The sequence below is a fragment of the Peromyscus maniculatus genome, chromosome 23 (assembly GCF_049852395.1).
Source record: "Peromyscus maniculatus bairdii isolate BWxNUB_F1_BW_parent chromosome 23, HU_Pman_BW_mat_3.1, whole genome shotgun sequence".
NCBI classification, from domain to species: Eukaryota; Metazoa; Chordata; class Mammalia; order Rodentia; family Cricetidae; genus Peromyscus; species Peromyscus maniculatus.
In genome coordinates this window covers 21,090,850-21,109,049 of record NC_134874.1, presented here as the reverse complement: position 1 = coordinate 21,109,049, position 18,200 = coordinate 21,090,850, and the positions used below count along the sequence as shown (strand labels likewise).

The 18,200-nt window shown below is 50.5% G+C and overlaps 1 protein-coding gene across 9 annotated transcripts in view; it reads right to left on the bottom strand.

Annotated features, from left to right (window-relative positions):
* Positions 1-11,108: 11,108 nt before the first annotated feature.
* Sfswap (splicing factor SWAP) overlaps positions 11,109-18,200 on the bottom strand; it is a 78,766-nt gene continuing 71,674 nt past the window's right edge. For all 9 annotated transcript variants that reach the window (XM_006971370.4, XM_006971371.3, XM_016002755.3 and 6 more), the window contains 3 exons: positions 13,148-13,321; positions 12,020-12,092; positions 11,109-11,484 (listed from right to left, as the gene is read on the bottom strand). In XM_006971370.4, coding sequence (XP_006971432.1) covers positions 11,419-11,484; positions 12,020-12,092; positions 13,148-13,321 — 313 coding nt within the window. In that variant the 3' untranslated portion in view covers positions 11,109-11,418. The remainder of the gene's footprint in view (positions 11,485-12,019; positions 12,093-13,147; positions 13,322-18,200) is intronic.

Sequence of the window (18,200 nt, the reverse complement as noted above, 5' to 3'; positions counted from 1 at the left end):
TGGTGTGCGTCTGTGTGTGTGTGTGTGTGTGTGTGTGTGTGTGTGTGTGTGTGTGTGTGTGTTAGGGTTTAGGACCTTGATGTGGGAAAGCCCTGGAGGGCTGGTGGCCCAGAGAGAGCACCCAGACATCCAGCAACAAGACAGTAACATCTTGGGGTGCTTAGCTATGGGGAACAGACAGACTCCATCCCACTCCCTCTCAGCCCGTGGAACAGTGCTGCCCACAGTTACAAATGGGTCTTCCTACCTCAATTAACCTAATCGAGATAATCCCTTAAAGGCAAGCCCAGAGGCTAACCTAATCTAGGTAATCTCTCGCAGGTGTGCTGCGAGACTTGTTTCCAAGGTGATTCTGGAGCCCTTCGAGTTTACAATATTAACACATGACATTAACATCACATGGCATTAGAAGAAAACTCGGTCTCTCTCTCGAGAAGCTTTGTGCTCACCTGGTAGAATAGAAAAGAGGGAACACAACATTTGTAGTTACTCTTTGAGAGATCGGCTTCAAAGCTCCGAACCTCCTCTTCTGTCTGTATGGAGGTCTCTGGCCCTCCCGTGCATGCACGCAATGTCCCCGTGTGGGAATGAACCTCAGAGAATGCAGCTCAAATGGGAAAATGGCTTCAGGCATGGTGGGTAGCTCTAGAGGCTCTTGGCTTCAGACTCTGTCCTGGACTCTGCCAACTCCATCTGGTGCCTTTGCCTATCTCCCTCTGGGAGTTTCTTCCAAGGCTCCTACAGTATGGCGAACGTCCACTTGACATGTTCTTAGTTGGACAGGAATCTTTTTTTGTTTAGGACTCTGTCCTGCCTCAGCCTCCTGAATGTTGGGATTTCGGGCGTGCACTCCCATGCATGCCTTGGATAGGGTGGTCTTTGCAGGTATAATTGAGTTAAAGACCTTGAGATGAGCTCCCCGGGGATTGTCCAGGGGACCTCAATCCACTGTCAAGTGTTTTGATAAAAGCCGGGGAGGCAGGGCATGGTAGCAGAGGTTTGAAATCCCAGGCCTTGGGGAGGCAGAGGCAGGAGGATGGTAAACTCCAGGCCAACCTGGCCTACAGTTTTGAAAGTGTATTAAAAGCTGGGCGGTGGTGGCACATGCCTTTTTTATTTATTTATTTATTTTTTTGAGACAGGGTTTCTCTGTGTAGCTTTGCACCTTTCCTGGAACCTCGCTTTGGAGACCAGGCTAGCCTCGAACTCACAGAGATCCGCCTGCCTCTGCCTCCCAAGTGCTGGGATTAAAAGTGTGTGCCACCACCCCCCAATCTTCTCCAGATGCATTTTTGCTTGAAAGGACCTTTGCACCTGCTCTCTGTGTGGATGGTCTCGCCTTATGATTCTATGCCTCAGATCTCTGCAAATGATTCTTGCTTCATCTCTAAAAAGCATCCCTTGCCCCTGGCACCCGCTCACTTAACGCTGCCTCATTCACACTCCCAGCAGCTCTCCCCCTCTGCCATCTGTCTGGGCCTCCTCTGTTCACTGCCTGGCTCACGGAGGCGTCAGCCCCAGAGGGCAGAGGTATCGATCGGGCTCAGGAGTTTGGTAACGCCAGGTCCTGCTCTGGGTACGGTGGGGATGGGTTCAGCAGGCAGCCTCTACCTTCAAGTGGACCCCACTGGAGCCAGTGTTCCTTTCTGCCCATCTCAGCACATGTAGGTGGGAGCCTGGTGATGCCATTGTTAGCACCCAGCTGGCCACTCCTCTGCCTTGACAGAAATCATGATAGTCTGCCCCAGTGCGGGCAGATCTGAGCCCTGGAGTTCCCGAGGCCAAGGCTCTTGACTGGCAGACCCAGAGGCTTACGGCTTCAGAGAGCCGGGAGGCCTATTGCTCCAGGCTTTAGATGCCAGAGACTCAAGTTTCTCAGCTTGGAGGCTAATCGCTCTGGGTTTTCACCACTAGCGGTCTTGACACTTGGCAGCTGATGTAACCAGTTTCCAGCGGCAGTGATTAGCGGGCACTGTTTCCAAGGGCTGGAGTTCATGAATAAGGGGTTGAGACTTCAGCTTCCTGGTGACTGACTTTGCAGAACTCAGGCCCTGTGTGTTGGGAATCCTTGGTGCTGGAGGCTTTATAGAAGCCCGGAATTCTCTCTGGCCTTTCTGCAGCCTCTGTTTTCCATCCCCTCCCCTTCTCCCTGTCTTGCTTCCTGGCATTCTGCCCTGGCTACTCTTTGGGGCCCCACACGTATGTAAATAAGCAGACAACTTGTGGGAGTCAGTTCTCTCCTTCCAAAGTGTGAGTTCTGGGGAATTAAACTCGGGTTGTCAGGCTTGTGTGAAAGTCCCTTCACTTGCCGAGCTATCTCGCTGGCCCAACATTTTTTTTTTTTTTTTTTTCCTTGAGACAGGGTTTCTCTATGTAACAGCTGTCTTTCCTGGAACTCGATTTTGTAGACCAGGCTGACCTTGAACTCACAGAGATCTTCCTGTCCCTGCCTCTGAAGGCTGGGATTAAAGGCGTGTGCTACCATGCCTGACACTTTTTAAAAAAAAGATTTATATTTATTTATTTTATGTGTGTATGTGTGAGATCCTGCATGAAATTATGTGAACCAGGAGCAGCATGCAGATCTCTGAGCAGGCCACAAGAGGGCGTCTGACTCCTTAGTTCTGGAGTTACGTGTGGCTGTGAGCTACCGTGTGGGTGCTGGGAACTGAACCTGGACCATGCTGTCAACCTACTGAGGCCCAGCATCAGTCCCAGCCATAAACTCCTCCATTCCCTCATCCAACTAAGGTTTTAAAAAAATATTTTATGTGTATGTGTGTTTTGTCTGCATATCATGTGTGTTCCTGGTGCCTGAAGAGGTCAGAAGAGGGCATTGAATCCCCTGGAATTAGAATTATGGATAGCTGTGAGTCACCCTGTGGGTGCTGGGAATCAAAGCCAGGTTCTCTGCAAGAGCAACTGCTCTTAACCACTGAGCCATCTCTCCAGTCTCCCAACTAAGGTTTTTAACACCTGAGTGATTTAAAATCGACTCCTCAGCTTCTGGCATGAGCCATCCTGTCTCTGTGGACTTGCTGGCTCCGGGGTTCTCATGTTGCTGAGATGCTGCAGGATTTGTCCTTCTGTGGCTGGCTTGTCTCACTGAGTATGTCAAGGTCCAGCCACACTGTGACAAGTGTCAAGGTTCCTCTTTTTTTTTTTAAAGATTTATTTACTTATTATGTATACAGTTTTCTGCCTACACACCAGAAGAGGGCACCAGATCAAATTACAGGTAGTTGTGAGCCACCATGTGGTTGCTGGGAATTGAACTCAGGACCTCGGGAAGAGCTGCCAGTGCTCTTAACCTCTGAGCCATCTCTCCAACCCTCCTCTTTTCTTTTCTTTTCTTTTCTTTTTTTTAAAGGCTGAATAAGTCAGGTGGTGGCGCACACCTTTAATCCCAGCACATTGGAGGCAGAGGCAGGTGGAACTCTGAGTTTGAGGGTAGCCTGATCTACAGAGCAAGTTCCAGGACAGCCAGGGCCACACAGAAAAATGCTGTCTCAAGAAACAAAAACAGGGGCTCTCTTCTGACCTGCAAGCATATATGTAGGCAGAACACTGTATACATAATAAATAAATTAATTAAAAAAAAAGAAACAAAAACAAAGCAAAGCAAAACAAAAGGCTGAATAATTTTCCACTGTCTACATGGACCATATCCTGCTTACCCACATGGCTGCGGATGCACACGTGGGTTGTGTCTGCTCTTTCTGTTCATACTATGCCCCTTCATTTCCTTGGTTATCCCCTTGGCAGCTTCTCATACCCTTGGGCACCCTGCAAGTTCTCCCCTTGTTTCTGGTCCTGGGGCCCATTCTGCCTCCTCCATCCTCCTGGCTGCTGTGTGTCCCCACTGTCCCAACACTGGCCTCAGCTTGATCTCTCACAGGCTTCCTGGACACCCCTGGTAAGAAGCAAGCTGCCGGCCTTCCGACCCATTGGCTAAATCTAATGCCTTGCCTTCCTTCCCTACCACCCAGGTACCTGGCCTCTCCACCCAAAACTGTAGCCATCACATCTGTACATCTCTTAACATGTTATTCTAGACCTATTCATTCCAAACAATAACGAGAAAGGAAGTGTCTTTGCCCTCTCGCCTTTATTAAAGTCAACGTATAAATATTGCCTTTGCAAGTGTTCCATCCCCTCCCTCTGCCCGCCCCAGCTACAGCTACCTGTTGTAGAGGAAATAACCAAAGATTAATCAGAAGACATTCTGGAAATCAGCTTTGAAGCCCAATCATGGGAGCCCTGAGGCAGAACGATGTCTACTAGGCATGGAACTGAGACCACGTGTCTCAGACTAGCTAGGACCCCAGCCTTCCCATTGCACTCATGAAGCCTAGGTCAGGGGACTCCGGAACGCCCATGACGTAGGTGATAGGTGTGGGGCTGTGCTCTCGTCTCATCGAGACAGAGCACTGGCCTTCCTGCTCGACAGCCTTGGAATGTGCAGTTTGTGTTCATGTGCTTTTTACAATAAGATTCTAAATTTAGAGTATTTAGAGTCATAGAGATATTGTGGAGACAGAATAGTGTGTTCCAGGCTTTTTCACCAACTTGTACCACAGCCACTTACACTGCCACTGCTCATGGGCACTTGAAGGCCCTTCTATCAGATTTAACCAATAGTGGTATATGCCTGTAATCCCAGCACTTGGGGAAGAAAAGCAGGTGAATCAGGAGTTCAAGGCCAGGCTCAGCCACATAGCAAATTTTAGATCAGCCTGAACTATGTGAGACCTTGCCTCAAAGAAAATTAAAAGATTTAACAAATCTTTTTTGTTAACAAATGGTTCCGGCAACCAAGTTTCCCCTAATGTCACCTGTCCAAAGATTTCATCCAGGCAGGACATGACGTTTAGTGACTGCCTCCTCTTGGCAGCTCAAGACTTACTTTGGGGGATTTGTCTGGTACAGTCTGGTACTGTCTGGGACTTGGCTCCTATTGTTCTCACCACCAACTCCGTGCTTTTCTGTCTGAGTTTGCAGAAAAAGAATCACAGCAGAATCTATATTCCATTAGGCGAGAATCTGTGACGTAGCAGGGTGGCGGTGGCGGTGGCGGCACACCCCTTTAATCCTGGCATTTGGGAGACAGAGGCAGGTGGATCTCTGAGTTCGAGGCCAGCCTGGTCTATAGAGTGAGTTCCAGGACAGCCAGGGACACACAGAGAAACCCTGTCTTGTGACTTACCGTGGAGGGTGGTGGTCTTGATCCCCTGGTCAGGCTGTTTGTGTCTGTGCTGTGTGATGTTATTCATCTGGGTCTATGCTTCAGGAAGCAGTTGCAGCATACTCCCTGGGTGGGTCGGGGGTGGGGTGGGGTAGGGCACTGCCTGGGGGAGGGTGCGGGAGCAGATCCCAAGTGGTCCCACGAGTCTGCTGCTTAGTGATGCTGTAGCTGTCTTAAACATGCTCCGTGATGTTCATATGATGACGAATGGCTGAGCCCACACCGCTGTTAAGTGATATGCGACTGGGTTTGAGGGCCATCTGCCCTCTGGCTGTGAGCTGACCTGAGGACAGTAGGTGTCCACGTGAAGGATGAGTGCTCCCCATTTGTCTCTTTCCCATTTACTTGGCTGTCTTTTATGGGCACCAGCATGGATTCACGGATATTGACTCACGCTGGAATCTAATGCGGTGTTAATTGTGTTGCTCTGGTCCTGAGGGCTCTTCAGTTGGCTCTTCTGGTAAGCCCCACCCACCGGAGATGTCAATCACTCCAAGCACTTCTGAGCCCGGCTTCCACCATGCCCTACCTGCCCAGCCCTGGTGCTAGCCAGTTCTTCAAGGAGTCCCATCGTTAGGAGATGGACACAGCGGCTAGTCTGGGCACTGGATGCTAATGTTGCTGAGGGCTCAGAGCTGGTGTTCTATTACCCCTCACCCCCACCACTTTCTCCCTCCCTCACCTCTGCCCCATGTCACTTGTGCCCCCCCACCCCCACCCCTTCACTCCTGAGACCTGCCCATTGCTCTGCATCCCTCTTGAATGCTTTGATGGCCAATGGACTTTACTGGACACTGGCCTCCCACTGGCCTCTTGGGGTTCTCCGAGGCGTGTACAAATCCGAGGCTGCTGTTTTTCATCTCTCCCCTAAGGCATCTCTGTAGAAGGATGTGCCTGGCTGGTGGTGTTAAAACTGAGCAGAGGCCAAGGCCAGTACAGTGAGCCTCCTCTAGATATACATACGGAGCCCTTGGCTGCCAGGTGTTGTGTTCTTGGCGCTGGAGATTTGCATGCAGACAATGGAGGCATCCTCAGAAGCTGAGGACGGCTCCAGGGGTTCTGTGGCCTACAGCGCAGCAGCTATTCCATTTGTTTCTGGTTTTGCATGTATTTTTGAATTAGGAAGACCGCGGGGTACACACAAGGGAAGGAACCTGGGGTCATTTCTAGGTTGGTGAGGGCCTCAGCACCATGTGATCTGTCCTGGGCAGGACACAGGCTGTGTGAGATGTGGGTGAGTGGGGAGCCCTCCGAATGCTTTCTCAGATCTTCTGCTTTCTGATGTTCATGTTTCCCTAAACTGCCCCCGCTGAACAGCGTATGAGCCTGTAATTAAAGCAACTTTTCATATTGCTGAAGTGAAATGGTGCAAGCTGTCCTTCAGTAGACCTTTTGCAGTCTAAGATGACTGAAACCTCAGTGAATACGGGGGTGTGGGGGTTGGGAGCCGGAGAGACAGGCCCTTTGACCCTGCACCTCCTATTCTGGGGTAGTGAGCCCTGGGTGCCCGTACCTAGCCTCCTTGCATTTTCTTGGGTAACAGCACCTCGTTTCCTCTGAGGTTGAAAATTCCCACTGGACACATGGTGGTGCTGGTTACGCCCATGGAAAGCTGTCCCCTGAACTTGAATCCTGATCAGTTGGAAGGGCGGGTATCACTGGCTGTCAGGGTCTGGCAGGGCCACCAATATGTATACTCTCTTGGGGGGTGGGAGGTGGCTTCACCATGGATAGTCAGGAGCCTACAGCCACGAGAGCCTGGATCTGATCATTACAGACAAGGACAGAAAGGAGGGGTGTGGGCAGGGGACAGCTTTGTCCTCAAGGGGCTTTGCCTAGCTTGAAGTCTGTTTATAGAGGAGGCCACTGGGCTCAAGCTCTACAAACACAACCCACATGGTCCTTAGTGCCGAGCGCGCTTGAACCTAGGCATCACCCTAGGGTTCTTGGATATCTCAAAACAAAGATATTGTGAAGTTCCTCATTCAGTTATGAGCTGACAGAATCCCACACAGAATTTCAAAAGAAGAGCACTAGTCATCACCACCCACGGGTGCGGTGCCCTCCAATGACAGAACAGGTACATTAGAGATAGATTCACATTCCTTTTGACATGGACTCCCAGATGACACCTTCCCTGCTGACATGTTAATCCTGATTCACAAACCCAGGACTTTTGCAGTGGAAAGTGACCCAGCAGTGGAAGGGGACTGCACTTGAACACCAAGGCACAAGACACGGACTACCACAGACTGGCACTGAGCAGCAGCCCTGCTCACCCAGACGCCACCCTGACACCAACGCAGACTGCAGAGCATGGCCCAGCAGTGAACAGTCAGCAAGCAGTGCATGTGAGTGAGAGCGACACCAATACTTTAGTTGTTTAAAAGGTAGAAATCGGCTGGGCGGTGGTGGCGCACGCCTTTAATCCCAGCACTCGGGAGGCAGAGCCAGGCGGATCTCTGTGAGTTCGAGGCCAGCCTGGGCTACAGAGCGAGATCCAGGAAAGGCGCAAAAGCTACACAGAGAAACCCTGGGCTACAGAGCGAGATCCAGGAAAGGCGCAAAAGCTACACAGAGAAACCCTGTCTCGAAAAACCAAAACCAAAACCAAACCAAACTAAAATCATAGAAATCACTTTCACTTTTTGTGCGTAAAGTGTTTGGTCTGCGTATATGTGTAAGTATATGTATATGTACCATGTGTGTGCCTGGTGCCTGTGGAGGCCAGAAGACCTAAGACTGGAATTAGAGACAGCTGGGAGCTGCCAGGTGGGTGCTGGGAATCAAGCCTGGGTCTTTCAGAATTACCGGTGCTCTTAACTACCGGACCATCTCTCTAGCCCCACGCCTCTTTTCAGCCTGGCAAGGTGGTCAACACCTGGCAGCTTGGGATGTGGGGGGCAGGAGGATCAGGAGTTCAAAGTCATCTTTGACTACGTAGTGAGTTTGAGGCCAAACACACAGTAAGTAACTAAATATAAAGAACAATTCTACACACATATATAAAATCCTTTAAAAAGTTCAAAAGTTCAAGGCCAGCTTGTCTACATAGTGAGACCCTGTCCACTCCCAACAAACAAACAAACAAACAAACAAACAAACAAACAAACAAACAAAGCACAACTAACAAGCCCCTTGCATCCATCTGACTTACTGTAAGGGTCTAGAGTCACCAGGTGCCAGTGACTGGCACACTCGGCCAGCACGTTCACTCTCCAGACTTACCCAGGACTCTGTGGTTCCGGCAGGCAGACAGGCAGGTGAAGTTTGTGCTGTGGCCAGGGAGGAGTGGCCCCGAGGGAACCAGAGACTCAGATCAGGCATGCTCAGTGTCACAAAGCCCTCTGAGGACGTCTTCAGCACGTATGTTTATAAAAGTCACTATTTGTAGTTGATGCCATGGGGGGGGGGGGAGAGACAGGGGTCCGGGCACTGGTATAACCTCATCTAACCCAGGGATGCACAGAGATGGCCACCAGCCCGGGGAGGACAAGGCATACCTGGCACAGGTATGGAATGGAGGAGCCCAGCAGGTGCCTCGGAGGCAGGTGGCGGTCTTGCCTGCTCAGCAGCAGCGCTTGCAGGACATCTTGGGGGCCATGTCTCACGGACACCCACTTTCTAGGGCCACCAACTCCCATCACCTTCCCTGCCCACACCACCAGCTCTGGGGGCTGTGAGTGTCCTGACAGAAGTGCCAGGACCACTGTAAGGTGCTGTGGGACGGTCTGTATGTCAAATTGCTCTGATTGGTCAATAAATAAAACACTGATTGGCCAGTGGCCAGGCAGGAAGTAGGTGGGACAAGGAGAGAGGAGAATTCTGGGAAGCGGAAGGCTGAGGTGGGGAGACACTGCCAGACGCCGCCATGACCAGCAGCATGTGAAGATGCCGGTAAGCCACCAGCCACGTGGCAAGGTATAGATTTATGGAAATGGATTAATTTAAGCTATAAGAACAGTTAGCAAGAAGCCTGCCACGGCCATACAGTTTGTAAGCAGTGTAAGTCTCTGTGTTTACTTGGTTGGGTCTGAGCGGCTGTGGAATGGCTGGTGACAGAGATTTGTCCTAACTGTGGGCAAGGCAGGAAAACTCAAGCTACAAATGGCGCCCAACGAGAGGGCAAGAGTTTCCACCTAAAACCTGAGAAAAGATTCTAAAACGGAGCTAAAAACAGCTTCCTAATTGTCTCTCTCAAATGAGCAGCAGCTGCCGGTTTGAGCTACTGGCGGGTTCCTAGCGTGAGAGCTTGGTCTGCAGTATGGCGGGAATGAGGCCTCTGCAAGTGGCACATTAAGTTGCGTGGTGGATTTAGCCTTTACTAGTACAAAACAAAAAGAGGTTTCTGGGCTACACGCTGCTTGGATAAAAGCACAGACCCACGATGGCTCCCAGAGCTGGCGGAAAACGTACCACCGCCATGTTGGGAAGCTGAAGTGGGCGGAGCCAGCAGCCACAGCGCCGTTTCAGGCTTAGAAGGCTGCAGCTTAAAGCAATAGGCTCAAGGTAATATAAAACATAAGCCACATAAAGATGGCTACCACACAGAGACTCTGGATTATGTTCTCTTTGATATTCGTAACTGAAGAGAAACATTTGATTGCAAAAGCTGTTGAGTTATGCCAAAATGTGTGTTTTAAAGGTACCTTAACTTCAAAATTTGGATGTAAGGATATGTTGCTTTGGAAAGGAGGCTCTGCTTTTGTTTCCACAGAAAGCCAGAGGCTGTGGATTTGTTCCAGATTAAGATACATCAGGTTTGACCAGCCAAGACCACCTGAAAGGTCTCCGATGACACCATGGCCCAGATGATCCAACATCCAGAATTGTTTCAAGGCAACTGGCTCAGACGATACGGTCTCACGGACTACTCCATGATCCTAAAATTTTCTTGGTGTCCCCATAAGATACAGCGCCCCCTCCAGCAGGAAGTAGTAAGAGAAGCTACGCCCAAATTCCCAAATATACCAAGCTGACTTTGGAGATATGTAAAAGTTAAAACCTTCCTTTTAAAAAAAAGAAAGGGGAAGTGCTGTGGGACGGTCTGTATGTCAAATTGCTCTGATTGGTCAATAAATAAAACACTGATTGGCCAGTGGCCAGGCAGGAAGTAGGTGGGACAAGGAGAGAGGAGAATTCTGGGAAGCGGAAGGCTGAGGTGGGGAGACACTGCCAGACGCCGCCATGACCAGCAGCATGTGAAGATGCCGGTAAGCCACCAGCCACGTGGCAAGGTATAGATTTATGGAAATGGATTAATTTAAGCTATAAGAACAGTTAGCAAGAAGCCTGCCACGGCCATACAGTTTGTAAGCAGTGTAAGTCTCTGTGTTTACTTGGTTGGGTCTGAGCGGCTGTGGAATGGCTGGTGACAGAGATTTGTCCTAACTGTGGGCAAGGCAGGAAAACTCAAGCTACAGTAAGGAGGGAAGGATCCCATTTCTGGTCAGGCACACGGCAGGATCTGTGAGGATAGTCCGACCCACACAGAATAGTCCCAGGGATATTCAGGTGTTAGGAAGGAAGCAGGGCTCTGGCCTCAGCCTACGCCAGCCAGCAGGTCTTCGTTTCCGGTGTCGGGACCCTGAGTGCTTTGCATGTGAGTACTTTGAGAGCAAAGGCCTCCTGAGGGGAGAGATGCACAAACCTGCATCTTCATGGGGCAGCTGAGAGCCAGAATGTCAGGACGACCTCTGACTGACTGTGCTGGCAGAGGCCCGCAGGGGACAGAGGGGTTTATCTCAGAGCACCCCTTCCCCAGCAGGAGAGAAGCCACCACTGGAGGAAGTCCCCCTTCCCTCTGACACATGCTGACACACATTAAGTGGCAGAAACATCAAAAGCAGAAGCCGCCCCCAGCTGCTAGCTAGAAAAGGTGTTTCTTCCCGTTTTATTTGATAATACATTTTCACAGAAACATGATATATTTACAAATATACAGGTAAGAGAGTGCTGGTCAAAAATCTGAAACTGAAAATGTCACCAAAAATTTACAAAAGCCACCGACTGACTCAGGGAGTCGGGCTGGAGGAGCTGGCGGCGTGCGTCGTCAGCACAGAGCCTGCAGCTCAGCTTCTGCCTGGGCTGTGGCTGCTCTGAGCCGAAGCCCAGCACCTGTGGTCACAGGCGCGCACGATGCTCTGCTTGGGGCGGGCTCCGTGGCTGCCATCTCAGGATGCGCTGGTTTGCAGGTTTTTTGAAGCTGCGAGCATTGCTCTTACTTTGGCCATGAGATCCTGTGGGGAGACACAGAGGGACATCTCAGTCTCCTGCTAACCAGACTGGGAAGGAGACATGGTGAGGACAGGAGGCAGCTTCCAGCAGCCTCGCTGTCGACCCGATCCATGCTGGACAGGGAGCACAGGAACCCTTTACCTTGTCACAAACCTCTCATAGCTGGGACCCCAGGGGGCTCTCGGGTACACGTAGGGCCCAGGATGTGTCAGTCACCTGTGGAAGACTCGGGTTCCATAGCATGGCAACCCCTGGAGGACATGAACTTCCTGTGGAAGATGAGGCTCCCCAGGAAGTGATTCCTCCCCCTTCCCTGCCTCATGGGCTCTGACTTAGTGCTTTGCTTGGTTGTGGCAAGGCTCAAACCCGAGTCAACAGGTGACCAGCCCAAGGTTCTGACCTGGGTCAGTACTGGAGAAACAAGGGGCAGAAGGGAAATTGGAACAAAGAAAACAAAACTGGGGCCCCACTGTAAAAGATGAAGAAGAGAGGAGCACTCTGAAAAAGGTGGAGAGGAGAGGAGCACTCCCATCTTACCTGAGTTATTTTGCTCTGCACAGAGGAGACGATTGCTGAGGAGATCTGGCCATCTTTTTCCTGAGAAACCCCCCTAATGCAGAGGAAAGAGCAGAGGTTCAGACACACTCACGAATCTGAAGGCTAGTTCCCACACCCTACACTCCAGACCTAACTTGAAAATATCCACAAGCTTAGGAATACGTTGTGTGTGCGTGTGGGGCAGAGGCTGATGTTGGGCGTCTTCCTCTATTGCTCTCCACTCTTTTCTGAGGCAGGGTTTCTCACTGAATCTGTTGTTCATGGATTGGACAGTGCTGGATCCTCCCCCATCTGCACCTCAGCCTGCTGGAACTGCAGGTGCATGCTGCTGTGACCCGCCCTTCACATGAATGCAGGATCAACTGCGGGTCCCCATGCTTGTGCTATACGTACTTTATGCAGCGAGCCATCCTGCCATCCCAGGAACGTGTATTTTATACCCGTTTCATAAAGTGCACTGAACTCACACTTTAACATTATGCAACGCTTGGGAAGAGGAGCCCTATGAAGGAGGTACCTATCAGGAAGGCCAGGAGGATCAGAACTACAGCCCAAGTGATTCTTGGTTCCCATAGAAAGCTTCTGCAGATGTGGACACTGCCATGTCCTAGTGATGGGCTTCCTATACTCACTCCGGATGGCATCCTCAAGGTGTGGAGCTCTTAAGTGAGCTGTGTTCCTCATGGCGTGGCCATGGACCTGTCTGAACTGAGTACGCCCTGTTCATGCTTACAAAAGCTCCTATCAAGAATGCAGACTTTGTCCCCTCCTGGCCAGCCCTGGACTCATGATTCCCCAGACTTCAAAGCCTGATTATTTGTTAGATGCACTTCCAGCAGGGATAGCCTCCTGAGAGCGCCTGTCACCAAGACCCACTACGTTCTGCAGGGTGCCTCAGGAGCTCTTTTACCCATGGAAGGTATCTGAATGCCCGGGAAGGCATGGATTTGGAGGAGGTGCTCCCACACATTCCTGTCTGAGGTCACCTACTTCAGGTCACTTGTGGTCCCCTATTCCCAGAGAAACAATGGTGGGGGGTTCTGCTTAGGCCTCACTTGCCCCGCCTTGTTTTTTCCCCACTGAGAGCCGCCCAGAGGTCATGGTTACCTGGAACGCTCCTGGGAAGAACCTCGGCTCTCCACAGGAGAGATGCTGGCCGAGTGGACTGAGTGGGCTGAGGGACGCTGTGCTGCCTGCTTGCTCGGGGATGTTGACTGGGACCGGGCCTTGGCCTTGGTGCGAGAATGTGATCGCCGCTTCTTCTTCTTCTCGTGGGGACTTCTGAAAGGGAAATGCTCTTGTCAGGCACATGCAGCATGACAAGAGGGCAGTCTGCACTTGTCTGTTTCAAGGGCCCTTTCACACACGTGGGCTTTTTTGTTCTTTTTGAGACATATAGTACAGGCTGGCTTTGAACTTGCTCTGTAGCTCAGGATGACCTTTCTCTACCTCCCAAGTTCTGGGATTACAGGATGCACCACCAAGACTGGTGTGTATAGTACTGGCAAACTGAATCTAGGGTGTCATGCATGCTAGGCAAGCACTTTACCACTGAGTATATTTCCAGCTCATGTACGTGCCTTAGACAGCTGTAATCCTTCAGCCAACAGAGTCTGTATATCCACAGGGTACTGAGCTTTAAAAGAACCATCCAGAAGCCAGCCTCTCCATAGGAGAAGCTTAGTCCTGGGGAAATGTCTGGCATTTACTGTACAATGAACAATCTATTTGCATTGAAAATACCAAGATAACTACCAACGGCACCCTGTAGGAAAGTCTATACTGCTTTCTCATTCATGCCAAAAGATAGGAAATTATCAGCCAAATCCTGCACATACCCGCTTCATCTGATGATAACTCAGGAGAAGGCAGCCTGGGCCTGCTCTGCATGTGTCTGCTGCACACAGTGAGCTCAGCTCTGACCAGTACCCTGTTCCTACCACAGGACAGGGCTGCCAAGGCCACCAGCCCCTGTCTCACTCCTTCTGAAGGTTCTGGCATTGCCTCACTCTTTCTCCCATGTACAGATGTAGGCAGGCACGCATACACACACACACACACACACACACACACACACACACACACACACACACACGGAGACTTGGTACATGCAGTATCTTTTCTTAGATCTACTCCCTGCAGATCTATCGTTGACTCCTAGAGCTTTCCCTCCCTCCTGGGCTGCAGGACACCACCAGGCAGCCTCCCTGCTCAGCTCTCTTTCTGCGTGTGTCCATTTTATGGGACCCCGGTAAGTCACTGTCGCCCACTTCTCTTTTGCAGGCACCAGGGACCCAGCTCTAAGGCATCTGGTTTTCACAGAGACACAAAGGCCCTTCCCAACCTGACCCAGCCCTCCGCCCTCCAGGGAGGCCTAGGTATGGAGGCCAGAGGATGACTCTGTAGATGGTTCTCTTCTTCCACCTTTTCCTAAGTCCTGGTGGTCAAACCCAGGCTGCCAGGCTTGCATAGTAAAGCTCTTTCCGTGCTGAGCCATCTCAGAAGCCCTGATCTAATCTTAACAGTTTGACCTCACATAAGAAGTCAAGCTTTTGCTGGAGCAAAGCAGTTTGCTCACTTCTGAACTTGCTGAGGTGCACTTTGCAACTGGGTCCTCTGTGCTGTTGCTGAGTGACCAAAGCAACACTGCGGCTGTTGTTCTGGAACATTCCTTTGGTGTACTTCAGTCTATGCCACCCCCCACACTCAGCTCTGGAGGAACCAACCCCCACACCACTGTGCTTCTACGTCACCTGTGAACGTGGGCGTGTCCCACATGCTCTTACACTAACAGTGGCACTGTCCTGTGTGCACTTGCTAACCTCACACCTCCTGGCTTCTGTGGCCAAACATCTGCAGTGCACTCTGGGGAGAAAAGCGGCTGTGAAGTCCGGCAGGTGCACTGTAACCTTGTGAGAAACTAAGCTGTTTCCAGGAGGCAGCCTCCGGCCTGCAGCTGGGAGGACTGGCTGGTGAGCACCCTCGCCCGCCCACACTAAGTGAGGCCAGGGAGCAGGCAGCAGAAACCTGCTGTGGCTCCTTACTCCTGCCGACCAATGCTCAGCATCCTTCTGAGCGGACCCTGCTAACGTGGTTGTCTGTGAAGTCAGGGCCTCCGCTGTTCACATGGACTTCAGAGACAGGCACTGTGGGTGTCTTTTTCACTGGGAGAACAAGCACTTGGTTTTGCAACTGGCCCTGGAAGCAGGCTTTTGACTTTAATGACACCATTACACTTTCCTCCCATTGGTAGGGTCTTCTTTTGTGTTCTTGAGGGTGTGTATGTACGCACATGTGGGAAGACAACCTCAGACGTTTTTCTTCAGTTGCTATCCATTTGGTTTTTTGGAGAGGGTCTTTTACTGTGTATAACTCTGCCTGCTGAGTTCAAGGCCTGCCTGCCTGTTTTCCCCTGTATTACAAGCACGTACCACACGTCTGTTTTTCTGTGTGGCGCCAGGGGATGGAACTCAGGTTCTCCTGTTTGTGTGGCAGGTACTTTACTGACAGGGCTGTCTCCTCAACACAGTAGGGTTTTTTTTGTCTTGTTTTTTGAACATCTTAAGGAGTCTCAGGCACACATTCTGTTTTCTGGTTCTGGCTCTTATATTTCGACAGCTGATCGAAATAGAACTAACATCTGCAGGTTCTCCTTTCTCATCCCAGGGTCCAGTGGGCTAAGCAGGTTCCGCTAGAGATGCTCCTGCTGACTGCCTCAGTGCTGCGGTCTAACCACAGGTCAGGCCACAGTGTGGCTTTAAGGATGCTGCATGAGCTCAGTGCTTTACCGCAAAGCTTGACTGCGGCGTCTACCAGGATCTGGGTATCTCCAGGTCAAACTCCTCCACCTTTCTTCTCGACTGCCATTGTTTCAGTTTGTCTGCCAGCTGCCCAAAGTGTGCTGGGGTTGGGCTGGATCTAGAGACTGCAGAGGAGAGCAGGTGTGGGCAGTCCAGTTTGCTAGAGGGTTGATAAAACAGCTCATGTTTCTCAGGGTACCGGTCTGTGAACACGAATGTGCAGAATCCTTTCTGGCCTAGGGATTAGTCCTGTGGTCTTGGAGGTGAGTGGGAAGTGGCTGCCTCTCCCTGCTGAGAAGGTCCCTGAGTGGTTACCTCATCATTCTTGCATTCTAGATTCACAGGGAAAACTGGTCTGGAGCTGGAAGCCAGGTCCTAAGACTGTAAATTCCAATTCCTAAACTGGATTTTCCCAATAGACAAGGAACAGATCAAATGATGTCCTTCTCCTGTGTCAGTCTGGGACTCCGTCCGTCTCTCAGAGTCAGAATTCCCTTATTATCCATTATAGGTCTGCAGGCCTTTCCTGCCTGATTAATTTGACCATAGAATGGCCAATTCTTTGACCGTTTCCACAATCTCCTTCCTTAGGCTGCTGTTTTTATTTGCAAAGGTCTCCCTCGTCTCACTTTGATCACTTCCTTGCTTCTGCACTGCCTCTGATTTGTTCTTCCCCAGACTGTTAAGATAACCCGGACCCTGTTTCGACACATCTGCTCTTCTGTAGTATACTGCGAACATTACGGAGAGAGCCTTCCTTCCTAGCTGGTACCCTGCACAGGAGAAAGGCCACACTTTCACATCACCCACTTCCAGGTAGGACTCTTCCAGTGACGACTTCTCTCAGCAAGGGGGCATGCAAGCGTGCCACAAACTTCCTGGGGCCTCCCATACTGATACAGGTCTGCGGCACACTGTACTGTGGTAAGGGATAACACTATGACACAGAGCACGACTGTCCTGGTCAGGGTTGAGCGCCAATTTTAAAAGCAGGTGTGCCTTTGGGCCGCCGGCCGTGTCTGTGTCTCTGCTGTCTGTCTGTCTGCTGCACTTTATTCTGCTGTTTCTGTTCCGAGGACTGAAGTGTTCCATTTTGCACACATTTTGAACATCACATCCTGATGATAAAATACCTGCCTTGGAGAGACAGCCCCGGCCCTAAAGTGTCTCTTTTAGGGTGGGGGAGTACAGCTCCATGGTAGGTAGAGTGCTTTGTTTAGCCATTCAAGAAGCTTTGGGTTCATCCCCAGCACTGCCCAAGCCTCCAAGTCCCCCCAAACCACTTTATAAACTTTATAAACAGGTCTAAGATCTGTCTGACACGCTTACATTTAGGGTAATTTTTCACACAAATTTTTACCCATCCACCTTCTCTTGGCCTCATTTTTTTTTTCTTTTTTCTTCCTGAGCTTCTATTTTTTTGAATGAAGGGTTTTTAAATGTTTTATAGCCTCTCGGCTTTTGTTCATTTACTTACAATTTTTTTTTTTTTTTTTTTTTTTTTTTTTTTTTTTTGAGCCAGGGTCTCATTATGTAGCTCTGGCTATCCTGGAACTATGGAGACGAGGCTGCCTTTGCCTCCTGGGTGCTGGAATTAGAGGTGTCTGCCAGTGACCCCTGGGCTTCATCTCATATAAACATTAAAAAATTTATATTTACTTGTTTTGTGTGTGCGTGCACACACTTGTGTGCATGTGTGCCAAGGCTCACATGTGGAGGTCAGAGGACAGACTGTGGGTGTCAGTTCTGTTTTCCACCATGTGGGTTTCAGAGATAAACCCAGGATGTCAGCTTGGCAGCAGGAACCTCTACCCACTGAGCCATCTTGCCAGCCCCCCCCCCCCAAGCTATGTTTTTCCTGGTTGTTGAGGGGACTGTAACGTACATCTTCTCATTTTCCAAGTTCACCTTGAATGAGTACCACTTCACACACGGTGAGAACCTTCAGTCATTAACTTCAGATGCTCGGCCAGATGCCATGCTCCGCACAGGAACACAATGGCAAGAAGCCGTTCCTGCTGACTCCTTCCTTAGTGCACAGAGTAAGCAGGACCTCCTGGTGACTACGGTGCCCTCTTGTGCCCTCTACTGAAACACGATTCACCATGCACACACATGCTGTGTGTTGATGCTGCTGTTTGCTTTCATGCTTTGCCGATTTTGTTGCGTTGTTTTTGAGACAGGGTCTCAAGAACTAATGTAGCTGGGGATAACCTTGAACTCTTGACTCTTCTTTCTCCACCTGAGTGCTGAAGGGCCGGCCACAGGTGTGCACTGCCATGCCCTGCCTACCGGATCTCACTAACAATGTGCAGCAGGCTTAGATCCTGGTTTCCAAACCTTCACTAAAAGGAAGTGGG